The 17748-nt window shown below is 43.6% G+C and overlaps 1 protein-coding gene across 1 annotated transcript in view; it reads right to left on the bottom strand.

The window, feature by feature from the left end:
* Positions 1-17748, bottom strand: part of DHRSX (dehydrogenase/reductase X-linked) — a 275434-nt gene that overhangs the window by 197776 nt on the left and 59910 nt on the right. Inside the window, exon 2 of the mRNA XM_054471345.2 lies at positions 11955-12062. Within this exon, the coding sequence (XP_054327320.1) occupies positions 11955-12062 (108 nt within the window). The remainder of the gene's footprint in view (positions 1-11954; positions 12063-17748) is intronic.

A 17748-nucleotide genomic window follows, 5' to 3' on the forward strand; every position in this document is an offset into this window, starting at 1 on the left:
ATCTCATCACAACCAACCACACTAGACCTCATAACCTAACCAAACTAGACCTCATCATGACCTAATACAACTAGATCACATCATGACCAACTCAACTAGACCTCAACATGACCTGACACAGCTAAATCTCATTATAAACAAGCCCAACAAGAACTAATCATGACTGACTATGACTGGATTTCATCATGACCACCTCAACTACCTCATCATGACTAACTAACTCTCATCATGACCAACCCAACTATACCTCATCATAACCCAACTTAACTACATCATAACCTAACTCAACAAGACTTCATTATGACCTAATACAACTACATCTCATCAAGGCCAAGAAAATCAGTCCTCATCATGACCTAACAAAATCTCATCATGACCAACCCAAATAGACCTCATCACAACCTTATCCAAGTAAATCTCCTCATACCCTAACCCAACTAGAACTCATCATGACCTAACCAAACTAGACTTCATCATAACCTAACCAAACTAGACCTCATCACGACCTAATACAACTAGATCTCATCAAGACCAATCCAACTAGACCTTATCATGACCTAATTATATCTCATCATGACCAACCAACTAGATCTCATCATAACATAATCCAACAAGATTTCATCATAACCAACCCAACTAGACCTCATCATAACCTAACCCAACTAGATCTCATCGTGACCTAATACAACTAGATCCCATCATGAGCAACACAACTAGACTGCATCTTAAACAAACTCATCTTATTATGACAATGAACTAGATCTTATCAAAACCTAACGCACCTAGATCTCATCATGACCTAATACAACTTGATCCCATCATGAGCAACACAACTAGACTGCATCATAAACAAACTACATCTCAGTATGACAACGAACTAGATCTTATCATAACCTAACGCACCTAGATCTCATCATGACTTAATACAAGTAGATCTCATCATGAACAACCTACCGGAGCTCATCATAGCCTAGCCCAAACTAGACTTCATTATGACCTAATACAACTAATTCTTATAATGACCAATCCCACTAGACCTCATCATGACCTAACCAAACTGGACTTCATCATAACCTAACCCAACTAGACCTCATCATGACATGAGACAACTAGATCTCATCACGACCTACCCAACTAGAACTCATCACGACCTAACTAGATCACATCGTGACCAACCAAACAGATCCCATTATAACTTAATCCAACTAGATCTCATCATAACCTAATAATACAACTAGATCTCATCATGACCTAATACAACTAGATTTCATTATGACCAACTCATCTAGACCTCATCATAACCTAACTAGATCTCAGCATGACCAACCAACTAGATCTCATCATAACCTAACCCAACTACAACTCATCATGATCTAGTACAACTAGCTCTCATCATGACAAACTCAACTAGACCTCATCATAACTTACCCCAACTACATCACATCATGACCTAATACAACTAGATCTCATCATGACCAACCAACTAGATACCATCCTAATATAATTCAATTAGATCTCATCATGACCTAATACAACTAGATCTCATAAAGACCAGCCCAGCTAGACCTCATCGTAACCTAACTCAATTAAATCTCCTCATACCCTAACCCAACTAGACCTCATCATGACCTAACCAACTAAACCTCATCATAATCTAACCCAACTAGATCTCATCATGACTGAATACAACTAGATCTCATCACAACCAACCCAACTAGACCTCATCATAACCTAACTAGATCTCATCATGACCAACCAACTAGATCTCATCATAACCTAACCCAACCAGATCTCATCATGACCAACCCAACTAGACCTCATAATAACCTCACCCAATTAGATCGCATCACAACCTAATACAACTAGATCTCCTCATGACCAACCTAACTAGACCTCATCATAACTAACTAGATCTCATCATGACCAACCAACTAGATCTGATCATAGCCTAACCTAACTAGATCTCATCATGACCTAATACAACTAGTTCTCATCATGACCAACCCAACTAGACCTCATCATAACCTAACCCAACTAGATCTCATCAAGACCTAATACAAGTAGTTCTCCTCATGACCAACCCAACTGGACGTCTTCATAACCTAACTAGATCTCATCATGACCAACCAACCAGATCTCATCATAACCCGACCCAACTAGATCTCGTCATGACCTAATACAACTTGATCTCATCCTGACCAACCCAACTTGTCCTCATTATAGCCTAACTAGGTCTCATCATGACCAATCAACTAGACCTCATCAGAACCTTACCCAACTAGATCTCATCAGGACCTAATACAACTAGATCTCATCATGACCAACCCAAGTAGACTTCATCATAACCCAACTAAACTTCATTATAACCCAACTAGACCTCATCATTATCTACCGTTCCTGAGGACTGTACAAGAGATTTCTTATATTGGAAAAAAGCAGTATAATTTCCTCTTACTAAACAAAAAGATTTTGAGCCCAAACCAGAGTCACCAATCTGCGGCTAAACCTGGCCTGCAGCTGGATATTGTACAAAAAAGTTTTACTGCAACACAGACTTTCCTGTTGTTTTAAGTATTACCTATGGGTGGTTACTCACTACTAGGGCAGAGCTCATAGTTATGAGAGAAACATATGAACACGTTTATTATCTGTCTCTTTACAGAAAAAGTTTACCCACCCCAATTACATCTTAGATGACAGTCCATTGAGCATTATGAGAAAAAATGATCCCCCACCAAAATAATATTTTGAAACAATGAGAACTAAGATCTTGTGGACAGATGGGAATTCGAACAACTGATATATGTGTCTAGTAATATTAATGTGCTTCAGTTGGACCCAGGTTATAATCTGAATTATTTTACAAGTAATTGATTATTCTTTAAATATTAATAAATTTTTAATTAAAAATTTGAAGTTAAATATTGCCATCTCTTATTTTGTATTTAATATAAAATTCATTGTGTCCGATGATATTTTTTCATTAATTGACTTTGAATCAAACTGCCATACAAAATGAAAAAATATCTCTCTCAGAATATATCCAATTATCCTCAAAGTCACACAGGGGAAATAAGACTGCATAATTGATTGGATTGACCTGAAGGGTCAAAACTGTAACTCTCAGTGAAAATTAAACACTGACATCAGGAGCTCTGTGGGAAAGGAGACACATGTAAGGTGCAGATGTGGTGTTTACTTTCTGTTTATCTCAAGAAAAAAGGCACATTGGTGCTGACATATACTGCTCCTGATGCTCAGTAAACATCATCTAAATGAAGTGGTAACACTTGAGACTCCCATGCATATGCACCAGAAGCTTGCTCACATGTCTTCATTGCTTTGTGCCTACAAGGTCCTCAGTCAACTAGACCTCACTGTGACCTAACCAAAGCACACATCATCATGATCTAACTCAACCTGTCATCATGATCTAATCCAACAAGATTTTATTGTGTTCTATTCAACTACCTCATGATGACATAACCCAACTAGACCTTATCATGACCTAACCCAACTAGACCTCATCATGACCTACCCAACTAGACGTCAATGTGACCTAACCCAACTAGAACTCATTGAGTCTTAACCCAACTAGACTTCATCATGACCTACCCAAACTGTAGCTCACCATGATCTAATACAACCAAATCTCATCATGACTTAATACAACTAGAGCTCATCACAGCCTACCCAAGTAGACCTCAATGTGACCTAACCAACTACATGTCATCAGGACCTAACTCAACTAGACCTCATCGTGACCTACCCAATTAGATCTCATAGTGACTTAGCCCAACTAGATTTCCTCATGACTTAAACAAATCACATATCATCATGTGTAATCCAACCAGATCTCATCATGCTATTACTGAACTAGACTTAATCAAACCATACCTCATAATGACCTAACTCAACCAGTCATCACGATCTAATCGAGCAAGACTTCATTACATTCTACTCAACTACCTCATCATTACATAACCAAACTAAATATTATTATGACCTAATACAACTAGATTTCATCATGACCTAGCCAAACTGTACCTCACCATGATCTAATACAACCAAACCTCATCATGACTTAATACAACTAGAGCTCATTACAGCCTACCCAAATAGACCTCAATGTGACCTAACCCAACTACATGTCATCAGGACCTAACTCAACTAGACCTCATCATGACCTACCCAATTAGATCTCACAGTGACTTAGGCCAACAAGATTTCATCATGACCTAAATAAGTCACACGTCATCAAGTCTAATCCAACTAGATCTCATCATGCTCTTACTGAACTAGACTTCATGAAGACCTAATCAAACCATACCTCATAATGACCTAACTCAACCAGTCATCATGATCTAACTGAACAAGACTTCATTACATTCTACTCAACTACTTCATCATGACATAACCAAAGGAGACGTTATCATGATCTAATACAACTAGACTTCATCATGACCAAGCCAAACTGTACCTCAGCATGATCTAACTCAACCAGACATCATCAGAACCTAATACAACTAGACTTCATCATGACCTGCCCAACTAGACCTCTTCATGACCTAAACCACCACAATGAGGAAAAAAGCACAAAGAAATGGGGTGTTTTCTTCCCTTCCTAGTTTAATTAAGAATTAAACTAATAATTAAACATTAAGAAGATGAAAAAGATCATTGCACTGGAGGAGACAGAAGGTCAAATATAACCAGTATTGGATGCGAGCCCTCCCATCTTTGTTCAGCCTTGAGGGTCTCTCTTCATCCTACTCCACCATCATTGAAGCCACTAGGCTCACATCCAGCCAACCTTCAGAGAATACCTATTGCACTCCCTGTTCAAAAAATCAGCATCATTTTGACCCAGTCATCTCAAATATTGGCAGAAGTCTGAGACACAGAAAGTCCTGGAAAGTTTGTCATGTTGTTAATGATACAGCAGATATCCACCTAGCATGGATGGTCAAAACCAAGCACTGACATCCATCACCATCTCACAGTCTCCAAGCTGAATCTCAGAACCCCTCCTGCCCTACATCTTGTCTCTGATTTACTCAGGTCCCAGGGAGATGTAAACAGATCATGGAGGTGCTCAAGTTCATAAGAAGTTCTAGAAATATACTCTCAGATGGGCACCCTCTCCCCCGGGGTCTCCTCATCTAAACCCAATCCTTTTGCATCTAGAGGGGGTGCAATAAACTGAATGTTTGTATCCCTCCAAAGTTCCTATGTTGAAATTCTAACATCCCCGGTGATTCTGTTGGGAGGCAGGGCCTTTGTGGGATGATTAGGTCATGAGGGTGGAGCACAATGAATGGAATTAGTACCCTTATAAAAGAGACCCCATCCAGTTTCCGCCATGTGAGGGCACAGGAGAAAGTGGCCATCCACAACCTAGAAAACAGACTACACCAGAATCTGACCGTGCTGGTCTTGGGACTTCCAGCCCTGGTCTTGGGACTTCCAGCCTTGAGAACTGCAGGACAATAAGTTTCTATGGTTTATTGTGGAAGTCAGTGTGGCGATTCCTCAGGGATCTAGAACTAGAAATACCATTTGACCCAGCCATCCCATTACTGGGTATATACCCAAAGGATTATAAACCATGCTGCTAGAAAGACACATGCACACGTATGTTTATAGCAGCACTATTCACAATAGCAAAGACTTGGAACCAATCTAAATGTCCAACAACGATAGACTGGATTAAGAAAATGTGGCACATAGACACCATGGAATACTATGTAGCCATAAAAAATGATGAGTTCATGTCCTTTGTAAGGATATGGATGAAACTGGAAACCATTATTCTCAGCAAACTATCGCAAGGACAAAAAACCAAACACCACATGTTCTCACTCATAGATGGGAATTGAACAATGAGAACACATGGAAACAGGAAGGGGAACATCGCACACCGGGGCCTGTTGTGGGGTGGGGGAAGTGGGGAGGGATAGCATTAGGAGATATGCCTAATGTTAAATGACGAGTTAACGGGTGCAGCACACCAACATGGCACACGTATACATATGTAACAAACCTGCACATTGTGCACATGTACCCTAAAACTTAAAGTATAATAATAATAAAAATTTAAAAAAAAAAGTTTTTATAGTTTGCAAGGCACTCAGGCTACAGCAGCCCAAACACACCAAGACAGGAGAGTCAGGGACATGGATGAACTTGACAATTTCAAGAAATTGTCATAAAGTTTTAACTTGTCCCAGTCTACTAACAGAATGAGGCTGGGCGCAGTGGCTCATGCCTGTAATCCCAGCACTTTGGGAGGCCGAGGCAGGCAAATTACGGGGTCAAGAGATCAAGACCATCCTAACCAACATGGTGAAACCCCCCCTCTACTAAAAATACAAAAATTAGCTTGGTATAGTGGCACGCGCCTGTAGTCCCAGCTACTTGGGAGGCTGAGGCAGGAGAATCGCTTCAACCCAGGAGGCAGAGTTTGCGGTGAGCTGAGATCGCACCACTGCACTCCAGCCTGGGCAATAAGAGCGAAACTCCATCTCAAAAATAATAATAATAATAATAAAATAATAAAATAAAATATAGAGAATGGGATGAAGCATGGTGGCTCATGCCTGTAATCCCAGCACTTTGGAAGGCTGAGGTGGGTGGATCATGAGGTCAAGAGATCGAGACCATCTTGGCCAACATGGTGAAACCCCATCTCTACTAAAAATACAAAAATTAGCTGGGTGTGGTGGTGCACTCCTGTAGTCCCAGCTACTCGGGAGGCTGAGGCAGGAGAATCGCTTGAACCCAGGAGGCGGAGGTTGAAGTGAGCTGAGATCACGCCACTGCACTCCAGCCTGGGCAACAGAGCGAGACTCCATCTCAAAGAAAAAAAAATGGATTAAAAAAATGCTCAAGTGGGAGTTAGACACAACTTGGAGGAAAAGAACTGCTTGATGGAAAGAAAGAGACTGAAATAGACCAAAAAGTGCTTACCTGCTCCCAAAGCTCAACAAGTCATTAACTAATCCAACAAGATTTCATTACATTCTACTCAATTACCTCATTATGACATAGCCAAATAAGATGTTATCATTATCTAATACAACTAAGCTTCATCATGTGAAACAGTACACATGTCTGTATACTATTTTACAAACCCTTAAGCCCATGAGAGAAAGATGGTTATATGAGGAATGGAACTGCGTGTACAAAATTATTATTTTAAAAGTGTCCGGGCACAGTGGCTCACACCTGTAATCCCAGCAGTTTGGGAAGCCGAGGTGGGCAGATTGCTTGAGCTCAGGTGTTCAAGAAAAGTCCAAGCAACATGTTGAGGTCCCATCTCTACTAAAACTACAAAAAATTAGCCAGGCCTGGTGGTGCACACCTATGGTCCCAGCTACTTGGGAGGCTAAGGTGAGAGGATCGCTTGAGCCCAGGAGGCAGAGGTTGTAGTGGGCTAAGATCATGCCATTGCACTCCAGCCTGGGTGACAGAATGAGACCCTGTCTCAAAAATGTGAAAGCTGGGAAGAGCCATGACATGGAAAAATTCTAAGTTTTGCATTCATGTTTTGCAAAAGCCAAAAAGGCTCAAACTTAAGTGAAGGACGGAGCAAGGAGCCATGTGTGCTGACATGAACCACGCATCTCCAGGGAGAAGAGAAGGCCACATGGGCTGAACGTGGGCTTTCCCCATCTGAGTCAAAGACTCCTGGGGATTCCTGCATGAAATTCAGGAAGTTAGCATCAGCAAGGTTAGCATTTTCTTCTTTTGTAAATGAAGATGAGAAAACACAGAGGTGTGGGCAGCAGCCGTGCATTTGCCGCAGCAGAAACTGCCATGGAGATTTTTGGATAGAGCCAACTCAAAGCCAAGTGGATGGCCATCGAGGCTCAGAACCAGAGCAGCTATTGAAATGCATGAGGCTCAGAACCAGAGCAGCTATTGAAATGCGTGAGGCTCAGAACCATAGCAGCTATTCAAACGCATGAGGCTCAGAACCAAGCAGCTATTCAAACGCATGAGGCTCAGAACCAGAGCAGCTATTGAAACGCATGAGGCTCAGAACCAGAGCAGCTATTGAAACGCATGAGGCTCAGAACCAGAGCAGCTATTGAAGCACGCGAGGCTCAGAACCATAGCAGTTATTGAATTGCGTGAGGCTCAGAACCATAGCAGCTATTCAAGTGCATGAGGCTCAGAACCATAGCAGCTATTTAAACACATGAGGCTAGCAACCCTAGCAGCTATTTAAACACATGAGGCCCAGAACCTTAGCAGCTATTTCAATGCGTGAGGCTGAGAACCATAGCAGCTATTTAGATGCACGAGGCTCAGAACGCTAGCAGGTATTGAAACGCATGAGGCCCAGGACCAGAGCAGCTATTTAAAGCATGAGTATATCACAGTTTTTATTGTATAGATGTAATGCATAATGATGTGGAGAGCTCATTTTTTCCTTATACCTTTTATCTGCATGTCAACTTCATTGATTGATAACATGATGACTTTTAGCCTGTCCAATGAGGTGTTAACAGATGTCCAGAGGTTCAACGCCTGGAAAGGCTCCTTGCTGAGCCCTGGTCACCAGATCAGACTCATGCTCTCATGCTTGAGCCTTTTGGGCTATCGCAAGGCATTGAAGGCCCAGAAAAGTCTCTGTCCTGGACACAGCTCCTCGAAGATAAGGAAGAACTGAGACAAATTCATGTTGAAATCTCCAGCCCTAAGCATTGTTTATGATCCATGATCATCTTTCCATAAATGACAACAAGGGAAAGAAGGAGAGAGAATGGCGGAAAGGAAGAAGTCAATCAATAATGGGCATTGGTTTTGGAAAGTCTTTTTTTTTTTTTTTTTTTTTTTGAGACAGAGTCTCACTCTGTCACCCAGGCTGGAGTGCAGTGGCGTGATCTCGGTTCACTGCAACCTCCGGCTCCCTGGCTCAAGCAATGCTCCTGCCTCAGCCTCCTGAGTAGCTGGGATTACAGGCATGCGCCACCACGCCCAGCTACTTTTTGTATTTTTAGTAGAGACGAGGTTTCACCATGTTGGCCAGGATGGTCTTGATCTCCTGACCTCATGATCTGCCCGCCTCAGCCTCCCAAAGTGCTGGGATTACAGGCGTGAGCCACTGCGCCCGTCCTGGAAAGTGTTAAGTGAATATGATCCTGCATATCTAAAACCAGACCTACAATATGATGTTTATACAACCAGACACCATAAAAGTTATTTATTAAAAGCAAAGGGTGCCCAGGCCTAGTGGCTCACACTTGTAATCCCAGCACTTTGGGAGGTGGGAGGATCACTTCAACCCAGGAGTTCAAGACCAGCCTGGGCAACATAGCAAGACCCTGTATCTCTAAAACAATTTGTTTATTTTTTTGAGACTGAGTCTTGCTCTGTCACCCAGGCTGGAGTGCAATGGCGTGATCTCGGCTCACTGCAACCTCCGCCTCTCAGGTTCAATCAATTCACCTGCCTCAGCCTCCTGAATAGCTGGGATAATAGGTGCCCACCACCACGCAGGCACCCACCACCAAGCCCGGCTAATTTTTGTATTTTTAGGAGAATCGGGGCTTCACCATGTTGTTGACCAGGCTGGTCTTGAACTCTTAACCTCAAGTGATCTGCCCGCCTTGACCTCCCAAAGTGCTAGGATTACAGGCGTGAGCCACCACGCCCAGCCGCCAAAATAATTTTTTTAAATAAGCCAGGGCCAGGCACAGTGGTTCATGCCTGTAATCTCAGCGCTTTGTGAGGCGGAGGTAGGCAGATCACCTGAGGTCAGGAGTTCGAGACCAGCCTGGCCAACAAAGCAAAACCCCATCTCTACTAAAAATACAAAAATTAGCAGGGCATGGTGGTGGGCGCCTGTAATCCCAGCTACTCGGGAGGCTGAGGCAGGAGAGTCGCTTGAACCCAGGAGGCAGGGGATGCCGTGAGCCGAGGTAGTGTCACTGCATTCCACCTGGGTGACAGAGCAAGACTGTCTCAAAAAAATAATAATAAATAAATAAATAAAATGAGCTTTGGCATGGTGGTGCATGCCTGTAGTACCAGCAACTTGTGAGGCTGAGTCAGGAGGATTGCTGCAGTCCAGGAGTTTGAGGTTGCAGTCAGCTATGAGTACATCACTGCACTGCAGTCTGGGCTGACAGAGCACGATCTTGTCTGAAAATAATTAATTAAATGCAGATGGTGTCAAAAGTGGCCATTAAGGCTTTTGTTTTTCCAAGCTCATCTCCACAAATCTAGCTAATTTAAACTTCCCCAGGTAGGCAATTGATGCTCCCTCCCCCTGCCCGCCCCCTCTCCCTCCCCCTCCCTCTTCCCCTCCCCCTCTCCATCTCCACTGACAATAGTGGAATGGGTTAATTTGAACTGTCCTCATGTTCCCAGTTGAAGGGAGACCTGAAGAGGTCACACCGGAAGAGGAGTCAGAGCTCACGATAAGCTTTTAGAGAGATTTTCAAAAAGAAGAGCAGAAATCAAACAGTGAGTGTCTATAGGTCACGGATGCAGGAAAAAACAAGTATCCCACAAAATTGTTCAGATTCTGTTAGGAGCTTGTGTTTGAACAAAATTCATAAATTGAAGTCCTAAAGCCCAGGACCTCAGAATGTAACTGTGTTTGGAAATAAGATCTTTAAAGTGATGATTAAGGTAAAATGAGGTCACGAGAGTGGGCCTTGATCTAATAGAACTGGTGTCCTTATAAGAAGAGCATATGAGGACACAGACACACACAGAGGGACGACCCTGTGAGGACACAGAGAGAAGACGGCATCTACAAGCCAAGGAGAGAGGCCTCAGGAGGAACCAGCCCTGCCCACACCTGGATCTCAGACTTCCAGCCTCCAGAACTGTGAGAGAATCAATGTCTGTTGTTTATAAGCCACCCAGTCTATGGTAATTCTGTGATATCAGCCTGAAATGGACTAAGACATCCCATAAGCAGAGGAGATGAGGACCCAGACACACACAGAGGGACGACCCTGTGAGGACACAGAGAGAAGACAGCATCTCCAAGCCCAGGAGAGAGGCCTCAGGAGGAACCAGCCCTGCCCACACCTGGATCTCAGACATCCAGCCTCCAGGACTGTGGGAAAATCAATGTCTGTTGTATATAAGCTGCCCATTGTATGGTAATTCTGTTACAGTGCCTGAAATGGACTAAGACATCTCAGGAGAAGAGGAGATGAAAACACACAGAGGGATGACCCTGTGAGGACACAGGGAGAAGATGGTGTCTACAAGCCAAGGAGAGAGGTGTCAGGAGGAACCAGCCCTACTCACACTGTGATACTGAACCTCCAGCCTCCGGAATTGTGAAAAATAAATTTTGGCTTTTTAAGCAACCTCCAGTCTCCTTGAGACACTTTGTTATAACAGCCCTAGTAAAGTCATAAAGATATACGGTTATTTTTTTCCAGTAAACCATGTGAAAGAAACACAGGATCAATATTTAAGCAGAATATATATCTACTTCCAAAAGGGTACAACAATTTTCTGTATTTTCTAGGTTTTGAATATCACCTTTATGAGTTTTCTGGATCTGACTGAATGTTTTATATGCAAATCAACATTTGCATACATGTCTAAATGAACAACTAAGTAGCTCACATTAGGTATAAGACACAACTAACTCTGCCAGGCGCGGTGGCTCACACCTGTAATCCTAGCACTGTGGGAGGCCAAGACAGGTGGATGGCTTGAGCTCAGGAGTTCAAGACCAGCCTGGCCAGCATATCGAAACTCTGTCTCTACTAAAAATACAAAAATTAGCCGGGCGTGGTGGTGCATGTCTGTAAACCTATCTACTCGGGAGGCTGAGGTGGGAGAATCACTTGAACCCAGGAGGTGGAGGTTGCAGTGAGCTGAGATCGCACCACTGCAGTCCAGCGTGGGTTGACAGAGATCCTGTCTCAGAAAAAAAAAAAAAAAAAAACAGAAGTAACTGTAAAAGTCATCACCTATGATAACATGCATGCCAAGTCTTGCCAGATGCTTCGCTGTGCAATAGCCGATGCCATCTGTCCCTCCCGTCACTATAGCGACACGGTCAGGTTGTGGGGGAAAAACTGAAAAAGAAAAAGAGCAAATAATGAAACTAAGATTTAGAAGCAGAGCACATATTTGTAAGAATTAAGCCTCCTGAGAGGCAGGATGCCAAAGGGAGTTATGGTTCAATCATTTCTGGTTCTGTTCCTCTTGAATTCCCACAGGCTCAGGAGGCATGAATGTATTAAAGTGGATTAGCCCCGAGTAATGACAGTGCAGTAAAAAACCACCTGATAAATCCCCTGTCATCCCCTATGAGTCCCTGGCAGGCTCTGGAATATGCCGTCAATGTGACCGGCAGAAAGGTCTGCAGAATGGATACCCTTTACGGAGGCGAGCAAGAATCCTGGAATGACCTCTGCTCTCAGGGCAGCACTGAGCAGGACATCTTCGTTTATTTGCGTTGTAAAATGTAGACTTTATTATGATGTAGGTATGGTGGGGCCAACAGATCAGAAGACTGCCGTTAAGCAAGTGGTTTGTTACTCATCGGTCCCAAGAGGAGGGGCGTGTCCCACCACTCAGGACCACACAGGGGCGCACCAAGTTTGGTGAGGTGGGAAGACAAAGGAGGCCAGAGCTCTCATCATGGTTTCCAAGGGAAGGAACAGGCAAGTAGGCTTAGAGTTGGCTAGTGTGAAGGATTTCAGCAGGCTCTGGGGCATAGGGGCTGTCCCTGACTCTCTGGTACCTCTCTCCACCTGGTTAGGCCAGGTGGAGAGTGACGTGGAATATGCAACCCCAATAAAGGAGATGGTTGGGGGGTGGATTCTGGATTGATGGGTTTGCATGTGAAAGACAGGTTCATAGGTGGGCTCTTCACCACCTCTGGGGATTCGCTAGCTATGGGAGGGGCAGGGTCTCTAGGGTTCACAAGGCCACGAAAGTCATGCGTCAGAACACAGAAAATAAAAGACATGGTTAATACAGTTTGCTTCATAGCTGCTGACGTCACACATGCAGATAGCAACTCACTGAATTTCTGGTTAAGACAAGTGATCCACATTTTGAGGGAGATTTATATTTCTTTTTCTTCCTTCCATTTGTCCTCCCTTCCTTCTTTCCATCTTTCCTTCCTTCCTTCCCTCTTTCCTTCCTTCCTCCTTCCTTCCCTTTCACTTTCTTCCTTCATTCCTTCCCTCCCTCATTCCTTCCTTCCCTCCCTCTTTCCTTCCCTCCCTCCCTTTCCTTCCTTCCCTCCCTCTTTCTTTTCTTCATTACTTCCCTCCCTCCCTTTCCTTCCTTCCCTCCCTTTCTTCATTCCTTCCTTCTCTCCCTTTTTCCTCCCTTCCTCCTTCCTTCCTTTCCTCCCTCTTCCTTGTTTCCTTTCCTCTTTCCCTCCTTTCTTCTTTACTTCCTTGTCTCACTCCTTCCTTCTTCTCCTTTTTCCTTCCCTCCCTCTTTCCTTCCTTTCTCCTTCCATCCTTTCCTCTTCACTTCTTTCTCTCACTTTTTCCTTCCTTCCTTCCCTTCCCTTCCCTTCCTTTCCTCTTTACTTCCTTCTCTCACTCTTTCCTTCCTTCTTTCCCTCTTTCCTTCCCTCCCTCTTTCCTTTCTTCCCTCCCTCCTTCCTTCCTTTCTTCCTCCTTCCTTCTGTCCATCTTCCAACCCTTCCCTCCTTCTTTTATAAAATATGTATAGAGCCTACACTCTGTGCCCAGCATACAGGGAAATGAATTAGACAAAGATAAACATGCTGTCTGCCTCAAGGAGAATTGGTTCCCCTGGGGAAGATACCATCCACTCTAAATACACAGTATGTGTCTGGCAATAATCCAGAACTTTCCAGATCTCACATCTTCCAGTTATGAATGAACTTCAAAGGAAGCCCAGAGCAAAGGAAGAAGAGGAAAGGGAGAAGCGGTGATTCTGGATGGAAGGTTAGAGAACAATCCTCCAAGGAGGGGCTCCTGAGCTGATGTTGTGATGGTGAGAGCAAAAGTCTAGCATGCCTGGGATATTCCAGGAAGAGGAAGGTGGCTGGCTGCCTGGCTGGCTGGCTGGAGCCAAGCACATGGAAAGAGGGAAGAGCGGAGAGAAGAAGGTGAAGGGGCACCCCACAGAGTTTGTTAGCTTCTCTCTGGCAGACAGGGCGTCATCACAGGGCTCTGAGATGAATCTGTGATATGTTTCACAGGAAGGAACAGATTCATGGAGAATCCACTAGAGCTGGAGGAAGACCGGGCTATCAAAGTTCTCCTGAAGCAGTCGCAGGGACTGACGGGGGAGCTCCGCCACAGTTCAGCACAGGTGGTATGAGAGGTGGCTGGATTCAGAATATGTCTCACAGGTACAGGCAACAGGGGTGCTGGTGGGAGTCAGACATCTCGCATTCAAAATAAAAAAAAAAAATCACAAGACAAGGACAGAGAGGGGAACATGATGAGGCAAGAATGACTCCTTGTACTGGGCGCTGAGAAAATGCAAGAAGGGAATTTCCATGTTCCCTTGAGAAGGAAAGACTGAGGGAAAAGTGGATTTTGCAGGCAGATAGTCAGGAAAGTCCCTTTCTGTGAGTTATTATAGGCACATATGATCTGTTTCAAGCTTTGTTCAGGAGATTATTTTGTTCAACATATTTGGATTGTTCTTTATTAAAATATAAAGCCTAAGTGTCCATCAACAGACAATTTGATTTTTTAAAATATGGCACATATATACCATGGAATACTACACAGCCATGAAAAGGAATGAAGTTGTGTCTTTCGCAACAACACGAAGGGAACTGGAGGCCATTATCCTAAGTGAAATGGCTCAGAAACAGAAAGTCAAGTACCACATGTTATCCCTTATAAGCGGGAATTAAATAATCTGTACATGTCGACATAGAGCATAAAATAATAGACATTGGGGACTCAGAAGTGTCACAGGGTGGGATGGGATGAGGGATGAGAAATTACCTATTGGCTACCATGTATGTTGCTTGAGTGATGGCCTCACTAAAAGCCCAAACATTGGCACTATGCAATATATTTGTGTAACACAAGTGTACTCATACCCACAAAATGTATAAAAATATAAAGGTAATTTAAATAGAAATTAGGATTATAAATCATTCTACTATAAAGACACATGCACACGTATGTTTATTGTGGCACTGTTCACAACAGCAAAGACTTGGAGCCAACCCAAATGCCCATCAATGATAGAATGGATAAAGAAAATGTGGCACATACACACCACGGAATACTATGCAGCCATAAACAAGGATGAGTTCATGCCCTTTGCAGGGACATGGATGAAGCTGGAAACCATCATTCTCAGCAAAGCAACACAAGAACAGAAAACCAAACACCGCATGTTCTCACTCATAAGTGGGAGTTGAACAATGAGAACACAGGGACACAAGGAAGAGAACATCACACACCGGGGCCTGTCAGGAGGTGAGGGACTAGGGGAAGGGTAGTATTAGGAGAAACACCTAATGTAGATGACGGGTTGATGGGTGCAGCAAACCACCAGGTACATGTATACCTATGTAACAAACCGGCACGTTCTACACATGTACTGTAGAACTTAAAGTATAATAAAATAAAATAAAATAATAAAGCCTATGCTGCTTTTCCATTTCACCTTTCCCAAGTGTAAAATTTTGTGTCTCCTCTCCCCCCAAAATAATTCCTATGTTGAAAACATACCATCGCCAGCATGATGGTATCAGGAGGTGGGGCCTGTGGAGGAGGCTTCAACATATAATTTGTTATTTGTCAGCCTGTACATTTCGTTGTCAGTATTGTGCGAACAATCCTCTTGGTGTGTAAGACTTTTATTTTTTTTTCTTGATACATACATGAATCAATGAAAAGGTATGTTCACTTAGAAAATTGCAGAATAAGTTTTCCATACGCTTAGGTTTTCTGGTGTATTCCTCATAACCCGAAGATAGAACCTGTACAATGACATTCCCATGTTCCCGACCCAAGCTGAGGGACTTGGAAATACTATATGTAGTATCAGTAGATGTATTGATGTTCTTAATTTACTAAGTTTACTTTAAAAATAGGAATATATTATTAAATTGTAATTACAGACACATAGGATGCATATATACTGTGTGTATACATGTGCGTCTGTGTGTGGGCATGTCTGTGTGTGTACATACGTATTTCTCAGCCCCAATGCCAACTTCCTAGTCAATAAAGAAAACACTAAAATCTTCCAGCTAAACTTAGAAAAGCAGCAAGTATCCATCCTGTTCTCTGTGATGCTTTTTTTTCTGAGCTGGGGTCTCACTATATTGCCCAGGCTACAGTGCAGTGGTGCAATCATGGCTCGCTGCAGCCTCGACCTCCTGGACTCAAACGATCCTCCCGCCTCAGCCTCCCAAGTAGCTGAGACTACAGGTGTGAGCCAGCACACCTGGCTAATTTTTTTTACTATTTTTTTTGTAAAGATGGGGTCTTGCTGTGTTGCCCAGACTGGTCTTGATCTCCAGGGCTCAAGTCAACCTCCCACCCCGGCCTCCCAAAGAGCTGGGATTCCAGGAGTGCACCCTGTCATTTAACATGCTATTGGAGATCTTATCCAATGTGGTCAGACAACAGATACAAGAACTGCAGAGGGAGAGTCAAAATATACTTTGCAGATGATATGATGGTACGCCAGGAAAAAACTAACAAAATCAACATTAAACAAATCCAAGAAGACAATTCAGGAAGGTAGTCAGATAGAAAATTCAGAAGCAAATATCAATAGCTTCCATAAACACAGAAACAATTGGCAGCTTAAAAAGGTATGGGAAGAGACAGTCCTGCTTATAATATAGGAACAACAGCAACACTGAAATGAGACTTGGTAATCGAGAGTGTGCAAAACCTATATCAGGACACCTTTAGGCCCCTCTCAAAAGACATAAAAGTACAGTTGAGGCCTTGGAAAGATGCCCTTGGGTCTCGGTGAGGATGTCATGCCACATGGTTTTGGAGGTGCCCGTGGGGTCTTCCCTAAAAACGCACAGCGAGCCATGATTGCACCACTGCACGGCAGCCTGGGCAATGTAGTGAGACCCCAGCTCAAAAAAAAAAAAAAGCACCACAGATTGCAGAATGGATCCTTGCTGCATTTCTAACTTTAGCTAGAAGAGTTTAGAGTTTTCCTTATGGACCAAGAAGCTGACATTGGGGCTGAGAAGTATGTATGCACCCACACAGACACCCCCGCACACAACAGGTTGCAACAATCACCTGACACCACCCACCCGGTGCCTCTGCAGATGGGCAACATGTTTTGCAAGATTGGGCTTCCTCGGGGTTTTGGGTTTTCACAGCCAGTGACTCAGCATGACCAGAGAACCGGTTGGACGCTCCTTCTACCCAATTCCTCGCCCTCTCTTTTTTCACAGGTGTGAGGCATCTACACCGTCATCTGAAAGCCTTCCTCCACTCTTCTGCCAGGGCCTGTTTGACCCTTCACACACAGTTCCCCTAGTAAATCTCTGGCCCATCACGTTCCTTCTTGGTGTGTGCTTCTCCAAAGACCCAAAGGGTCAGGCGCAGTGGCTCATGCCTGTAATCCTAGCACTTTGGAAAGCCAAGGCAGGCAGATCACTTGAGCCCAGGAGTTCAAGACCAGCCTGGGCAACATGGTGAAGCCTCATTGCTACAAAACAAAAAAAAAAGGTACAAAAATGTTAGCCAGGCATGGTGGCACACGGCTGTCATCCCAGCTACCCAGGAGGCTGAGTTCAGAGGATCACGCAAGCCTGGG

The sequence above is a fragment of the Pongo pygmaeus genome, chromosome X (genome assembly GCF_028885625.2).
Source record: "Pongo pygmaeus isolate AG05252 chromosome X, NHGRI_mPonPyg2-v2.0_pri, whole genome shotgun sequence".
Taxonomy (NCBI): Eukaryota; Metazoa; Chordata; class Mammalia; order Primates; family Hominidae; genus Pongo; species Pongo pygmaeus.